Genomic DNA, 8194 nt, shown 5'->3' on the forward strand with positions numbered 1-8194 from the left:
CAGGAATTGATGATAGCCCTGTTCACAGAAAGGCACATAGCAGGTACTGTAGTTTGAGCTGTTTGAGTTTACCAGCCCAGTTTCAATATCTTTTAAACTCTTGCTATGGAGTGAAAATTATTTTATATGAAAGTAAAAGATGCTGTGGATGAGCAGCTTATAATTAAAATCAACTCCGAGATACACTCTTTTATTCCTTATTGAAAAACAGCAAAACTAAAGCATGGTGAGAAACCCGGGCTTGGTTCTCCTGCCTTGCGCTTACAAGAAGAGCAGGTGCCACCCAGCCTCACCACTCTGTGAGTGACAGCACCACCTCCAGGCAGATGTGTCCACACTGGTAGTTGCAATGGTCAGGTGGACAGAGAGCCCATGTGGGCCCCAGCCTCAGGCAGCCAGCAGGGAGCATGGGTGCCACCTGAAGTGCTCGCTGACACCACAGCTGTAGGTCCTGTTGGGATCTGGGGCTGTGTCCTCAGGGGTGGGCCAAGGATCCAAATTGCACACAAGGTCTCCCCTAAACTGCAGCCCCCAAGACCAATGTGATTATTTTCCCAGCATGGAGCTTTGGGAGGTTTTGTGTAAGTTTCTTTGCTTGTTTTGTTTCACTGTGAACTAATTAACAGGTGCATTTTGTGTTGTAGGACATGAGCTGGTTCGATGATCATAGAAACAGCACAGGTGCACTTTCTACAAGACTTGCCACAGATGCCGCCCAAGTCCAAGGAGTACGTAGTCTGCTCTCCAATTGTCGTCTTTAAAAAACAAAAAAACAAACAAAAAAAAACAAAAAAAACATGATTTTGAGTAAATACATGGGGTAGCTGCACCCATTAAGAAGCTTTCAGCTGATGGGACCAGCAGTTAACGTAATGGCTATGGACTCCCATGTAGTCAACCACAGTTCAAATCCCGGACCCAGAGGCTTAAACTCACGCCAGGGGTGTGTGCATGTGTGCCCAAGATCCTGAGAGGAGAATGGAGGAGAAGGGATTGTGGTGTGGCCATCCCCCCTGGAGGGTGATTTCTTGCTTTCTGTCCCTCTGTCTGTCTCTGTCTTTCTGGTGAGCACACGCACCCTATAGCAAAAACCTCTCCAAAACAAAAGAAGCTTTCAGCTGGGGGGTCAGCAGATGGCCTAGTGGTTACGTCACTGGATTCCCATATGATTGACCGAAGTTGGAGTTCTGGATACAGTGGCTTGAAAGTCACTCTGGGCGCAAGTGCATGCATGTGTGCCCAAGATCCCAGGAGGAGAAGGGATTGCGGTGTGGTCATCCCCCATGGGGGGTGATTTCTTATTTTCTCTCTCACTGTCTCTGTCTGTCTCTCTCTGGCAAGCATACATGCCCCAAGGCAAAAATCTCTAAAAAAAGAAAAAGAAGAAGCTTTCAGTTGGAAATACCTGAAAACTCAACTCAAACTGACCTAAGCAATAAGAGGAAGTTTAGCTTTCAGAACTGATAGACCTACTTGCTCAAAAATGCCATCAAAGACCCAGGTTCCTTCTGCCTGTGTGGCTGTGAGTTCCAGCCTCAGTGCTGGCTTCACCGTCCCTATGGCATAGGATGGCTGTCAGTAGCAATTAGGGCTACAAGCATCCTTGTTTCTCATCCAGTGAAAGAGTACGACACACGCACCTCCACCAGCGCGCGAAAGCCATTCCCTTAGATGTGAGTTGGGCTAATGTGCATCCCGTGCCCAACAGTGAGCCTTAATTGTCTCCAGGGGGAGGCTGTGCTCCAACTGGCCGTGACCCCCTCCTCAGGAGCTACAGTGGGGTATGCTGAGGCTCACTACTTCCTCATGGTGGAGGAGCTGGGAGGACAGATGCCAGAGTCCCCTGCAATGTGCACAACATTGGCCCTCGTTTTCTGAGTAAACTAACACTCATTCCTTTTCCTGTTTGCTCTGAGGTGGACGTTCTTTCAGGATATGTATGCTTTGCAACAGATTCTAAGAGGGTGTAAATTCCCTCTTGCAATCTTGAAGCAAATGGTCTTCTTAAATTATTTTTAAAATTTTGCCAGAGGGTATGTGTGCTAGCTTGAGAAAAGGAGAGAAAGTAACCCCACTGGGGGATGGTCATGCTGCAGTATCTTCTCTATCACCTTCCTTTTGGGATTTTTGGTGTGCATGTACACCCACCAGCCTAATTTTCAAGCTGCTGGTCCAGACTCAAATCTTGCAGTTGGCCACGTGGGATCCAGCCACCTGAACCACCACACTGCTGGCTGGCCAGCAGATAGTCTTTAAAATGACAAGAGTACATTGGGGCTAGGTTCCTTTCTCTTTGAAACTTATCTTCATGAAAAAAGTGCATGTGCCTCAAAGCATCCACAAATCAGAGCAGTTGATTACTTGGTTCTGTAGTCTTGATTCACATGGACAAAAAGGAATGAGGGTTTAAAGGCACAGTGAAGAGAAGCCTGCAGAACCTCATGATGTAGGCCCAGGTGTTTGGGTCTGTGCCATGAGTGTGAGAAAGAATGAAGGCTAGGACAGGCGCAGGACTCGGCATACTGACCAGAAGCCTATGGCAGGAGCTTATGGACTGGGGACTTAAAGCCACAGCCCTTCGGCCGGCAGGTGGTGTAGTAGTTAAGGTGCTGGACTCCCACATGGCCGACTGCAGTTCATTAGAGTCCCGGACCTGGCAGCTTGCTTTCTCACTTTCCCTTTCTCTCTCTCTCTGTCTCTGTCTCTCTCTCTCTCTCTCTCCATCGCTCTGGTCAAATTAAAAAATGATAGTAACAAATAAAATTAAATGAATTAATTATTTTAAAAAACTGTGACTCTGTTCTTTTTCCCTTCTAGGCCACAGGAACCAGGCTGGCTTTAATTGCACAGAACACAGCCAACCTCGGGACTGGTATTATCATTTCATTTGTCTATGGCTGGCAGCTAACCCTTTTGCTATTATCAGTTGTTCCAATTATTGCCGTATCAGGAATTGTTGAAATGAAAATGTTGGCTGGAAATGCCAAAAGAGATAAAAAGGAACTGGAAACTGCTGGAAAGGTAGGTCAAGCAGCCTTCAGTTACTGTATGTATTCTCAGATATGTGTTTTATTTAAATTATGTGTCATGCCATTATGCCAACTGCTGGTGCCCGTGATATACATGTTGAATTGTGCTCACTACAACTAACAGTTGTCAATGCTATGTATGAAATATTTCATGGTATTAGTAATTCTTAGAACTTGAACGAGTTAGTTAATGTAAAGATTTTGAAAGACTATGAAAGCACTTAATATGTTGTTAAAAGAACTTCTTAATTTTCCAAGTGCACTTCATCTCATACTCATACTTAGTGTCAGGCATTGTGCTAAATCGTTGTATGCAACACTTCTTTGTGTTTTTTTGAAGAGGTTGTTTTTGCTATAGGGAGCATGCACTTGCCAGAAAGACAGAGAGAGACAGAGACACAGAAAGCGAGAAATCACCCCCCAGGGGAAATGGCCACTGCACAATCCCTTCTCCTCCATTCTCTTCTCGGGATCTTGGGCACGCATACACACACGTCCAGCGTGAATTTAAGCCACCGTGTCTGGGACTTGAACCACAGTCGACTACATGGGAGTCCAGCGACATAGCCATTACACCAACTGCTTTACATATTCCCAATCATCCCCTGAGGCAGGCGACAATGTTGCCCGAATTTTACAAATGTGGAAACAGATTCAAAAGCTAGAAGTGTGGCTGGGATTCAAGTCTGAGTCTGGTTTCAAGCTCCTATTTCTCCTATGTAACCTCTTTGTGTGTATTTAAATATGTCTAAGTCTCCATGTAAACAGTCCTTTTACATGTTCATACAACTAATTTTTGAGGAGGAACAAAGGAGGGGGGGCACTCCCTAGTGGACCTGAGGATCCAGGATCCACACTGTAATTTTCTTTCCTCCCTTTCTCTTTTCTGTCAGGATTTTGGGCACACACATGTGCCTGGTATGCTTTTCAAACCACTGGGGTCAGGATTTGAACTGTGGCTGGCCATGTAGGGTCCAGCTACCTACATACAACACTTCACTACTGTGCTATGGGCTGGCCCTGCATTTCCATGGATAAATACAAATTATAGCCATGACCAACATCATTCTTGTTCCTGTAAATATTATGCTTTATGGAAATATCAGGACGTGAAACAGATCACGAATACGGTTGTGATGTCGTTTGTGTAGCACCACACCTTACAGAGTCTCCCGTAGAACTCACTGCCGCCGGCCTTCACTGGTTGTGAGAGGTAGAGTAGACAGCCTCTGCCGGAAAGAAAGTGTCAAAATGAGTGACTTGTCACAGATGTGTGGCAGAAGGGGTGAGAGGAGGATTCCCACCACGCATATTTCCACTCACTCAGTTATGGCTAATGAAATCCTTTCCTCTCTTCTCTTGACCAGCAGCAGGTGCAGCTCTCCACGGTGTTCCTGTCTCCTCCGGGTTTTGATCAGAGTATTTCCTTCTCACTTTCACCCAACAATCTCCTGAAGTCTGAGCTCCCTACGGTGGTGCTTGGTTCTCTGACTCTAGAGTCCTTGGATGTCCAAAGTTCCCAAAGATTCTCTTGGCTGCTGGCTGTGGGTACTTCAGGGGATTGGTTCCTTGACTTCATGAGTCACAACTAACTGCCGAAGAAATATCCCAGACTTTTGTTTCCTACCTCACCCTCTAGCCCTGTTTCTTTCCACATTGCTGATGGGAAATTGTCAGATAGGATAAAAATATTTTTTCTTAAGACAAGGTATATGAAAGAAAACATCTTGAATCTAAGTTAATAGTCTTAATTACAGAAAAAATGCTCAATAACAGGGACAGCAGGTGGCATGGTGGTTAAGGTGCTGGACTCCACATGGCTGACTGTGGTTCGAGTTCTGGACCCAGAAGCTTGAAACTCACACTGGGCACATGTACATGTGTGTCCACGATCCCAGGAGGAGAATAGACGAGAAAGGATTGAGCATGGCCATCCCCTCTAGAGCGAGTGATTTCTCACTTTCTGTCTCTCTGTTTCTCTCTCTCCAGCAAGCTCATGTACTCTACAGCAAAAATCTCTCTTTTAAAAAAGTTAATAACACTGAAAATTGTGCATTTTGGCAAGTGTAGGGCGATTAGAATTGAGCAGTATTTAAAACAAACAAATCTTGAGTTATTAATTGGTCTTTTCCTTGCTATTCAGTGGCTGATGCTCAAGAAGATCCGTAATTTCTCAGCTCCTCACTTTCCACCTCAGTGAAATGAGAACTTGTGCCAGATACTGTCCTGACTTCCTTCTAGCCAAAACTGTTATTTTAGGGTTCAAAGACTGAGTAGCTCAGACTGACTGGTCTAATTTCTTTAATAGCTTCTTTATCCTAATAAGTTTTTTTTTTTTTTTAAAGGTTTTCGCATTCAGGCGCCTACTTTTGCAGGAGAGAGACAGATACAGAGAGACAGGAAGTAAAAAATCACCCCCCGGAGGTTATGGCCATGCCGCAACCCCTTTTCCTACTTTCTCCTCTTGGATTTTTGGGCACACATGTACACGCACCCAGTGTGAGATTTTTCCACGCTGGGCACGTATGGACTTGAACCGCGGTCAACTACGTGGGAGTCCAGCAACATAACCATTGTACCATCTGCTGGTCCTAATAAAGTTTTCTAAAATATGAGATAAGAGATTTTAAATGTTCAGGCATTCATTATCAGCCATTCAATCATAGTTCAGTGTTTTTATTCAGTTGTTGTTTGATTAACTGAGAGAATGAGTTGGAAAGAAACATCTGAGAGAACTCCCAGTTCTGTTTGTTAAAAATATTTACTCTCATTCATCTGAGTGTAGATTAATCAGATTAAAGTACATCAAGATTTGGAATGTTTCCACTTCAGTTGTCTGAACAGGGCTTTGTAAGGAGGGTGTTGGTTGCTGGGCCAGGAGACAGAGGAGACTGCACTGTAATCATCTTGACTCAAGCCCTGCCCAGTTACTGACATTAGGGACCTGCTGTGCAGAGTTGACCCACAAAGCAGTTAATTCATGACAAGAAAATAAAGGGTTAAGGGTAAAGCCATTGGCAACTGACTTCTCATTGTATCAACCGCATTGACTCCTTTGGCAAGTCAGTTTAACTTCCCTGCACCTCGGTTTCATCATCTCTGAACCTATTTAGCTCACAGGGTGGTGGTCATGACCCTGTCAGTAAACGAGGTGATATTTTGTATGTGGTAAAAGCCCAGTGCGTGTTCTCTGTTTTGGTGAATACTGTCTGTTAGATTTTCCATTTATAACTCAGGTATAAGGTTTTCAGCCTAAAATAAAATATCTTGCTTTTACCTGGTTACAGGAGCTAGAGAACTAAGGTAAATGTCTAATAGAATTAAGGTTGTAGGCTCCCTGTGCTTTGGGTTTCAGGAGACTCAATGGTAGAACTGCGACTTGGACTACGTGGCCAAGTCACAGACAAGTAATCCCCCTTGATAAGGAGGGTTTGGCTGTTTCATCAAGCTCTGGTGGGTTTGGGTAAAAATTTGATCCAAGGACGCACAGAAGCCTTAGAGATACAGTTTGTGTTAACTGGCTCCTAGAACCTGAGCTCTGTTGTCTGAGCCTCTACACCTCTGTCCCATTCCTCAACTGCTGTTTACTTGGACCAGCTGCCTATGCATCCCAATGTGCTCCTCAAACGATAAAATCAGCCCTTGACTCCGGAGGACCTCTTGCTACCAGCATTTGCCTTCAGGGCCGGGAAACTGAATTTGATTGAGCCAGATCAGTCAGGTGTCTGTTCCTGGTTTAATCAGGGGCTTAAAGCAAGCCCATGTTGTTTATCATGGGGATCTCCTTCCTAACAGTGGCTGGACAGCTTCTTTAAAAAGTGTATTCAGGGAGGAAATAATTGGTACCTAGTAGGCCCTTAGAGATCACAGCCTTATTCTTTCTTCTGGGAACTTATCCTAGGAAGGAAGCAAGACACAATGGGGTTATGACCAAGCCCAGTCACATAACAGCCTGGTAACAAGGCTGGGAATAGAACCCGGCCCTAGGTCCCCAGGCATGGCTGTTGCCTTAAACAGGTCAAGCTCTCTGGGCATATGAAGACTTGTCTACCATACTTAACACAAGCACCAGGACCAGTTTTGCCATAGGGCTAGCTGGTCGTAAACAATACATTATGCCTCATATTTTTTTTTTATTGTATGTTTCCATGTATATGAAATGTGCAAAATAGGTAAATCCATAGAGACAGAATACAGATATGTGGTTACTAGGGGCAAGAGAGAAGGGGGAAAGAGCAGTGACTGCTTAACGGGTGTGGGTTTTCCTTTGGGGGTGATGGAATTATTGTGAATCTACATAGAGGTGATTGTTGTGCCACATTGTGAATGTACTAAAGTCACTGTACTGTTCATTTTAAAATGATTACTTTTATGTTATATGAATTTTATCTCAATGAAAATATATTCTCTCTCCTTTTGCTGAAAAACAAAGATGATTTTTATGCAAATCATCTTTGTACAGCATTTATACTTCAGTTCCTATAAACCTATCTTGGCAGTGGTATTTTTTTATTTTATACATATATGTGTATATATACAATTTTAAAAAATTATGTGTGGTAGTATCTTTGACTTGCCCGACATGTGCTTCGAGAACCATATTGTATGCTGTAAAGATGCACAATAGAGGAGAGGCGAGGGAACAGGCCTTCTTGAAGATACCTTCATGGCTCCTGAGAACTGGTGATTTCAGGGGAATGAGAAAAATGAAGATTTTCCACTGATAATTCACCCTCTAGCCTATAAACTTGAGTGGTAGGCAGACCTTCAAGCCTCCTGTCTCTGTCTCTGTCTCTCTCTACCTCTATCTCTGTCTTCTCATTTTTTTGTAATTTTTCTTTTTTAAAAATTTTTAAGGTAAAGCATTTCCTGGGCTTTCTGCCCCTCCTTTTCCTTTATCTTGTTAATAATCCCCTCTCCCCCTCCCATTTTTTTCTTAGTTCTTTCTTCTCCCTCGTAGTTTTTTCTTCTCTTTTTCTCTATTTCTTGGTTGTTTTTGTTGCTGTTGTTCTCTCTCTCTCTGTTTCCTTTTCTGCACACTCCTGGATGTTCAGATTGAACTTCAAGTTTAGGAAAAACACACCATCCATTAGATGACTAGAAATCACTGCAGGGTCACAAGAAATATGGGAAAGCAAGAAAATACCTCTCCTCCAAGGGAAAAG

The 8194-nt window shown here is 43.8% G+C and overlaps 1 protein-coding gene across 6 annotated transcripts in view; it reads left to right on the top strand.

Moving 5' to 3' along the window:
• The window catches only part of LOC102478068 (phosphatidylcholine translocator ABCB4), a 91105-nt gene that overhangs the window by 63857 nt on the left and 19054 nt on the right, over nt 1–8194 (top strand). For 5 of the 6 annotated variants that reach the window (XM_006158730.3, XM_006158729.3, XM_014591682.2 and 2 more), the window contains 2 exons: nt 645–728; nt 2818–3021. In XM_006158730.3, the coding sequence (XP_006158792.1) occupies nt 645–728; nt 2818–3021 (288 nt within the window). Of the gene's footprint in view, nt 1–644; nt 729–2817; nt 3022–8194 lie in introns of those variants that run through there. The other variant, XM_014591683.2, reaches the window with a different exon arrangement.

The sequence above is a fragment of the Tupaia chinensis genome, unplaced genomic scaffold, assembly GCF_000334495.1.
Source record: "Tupaia chinensis unplaced genomic scaffold, TupChi_1.0 Scaffold000606_1, whole genome shotgun sequence".
In the NCBI taxonomy this organism is placed as follows: domain Eukaryota; kingdom Metazoa; phylum Chordata; class Mammalia; order Scandentia; family Tupaiidae; genus Tupaia; species Tupaia belangeri.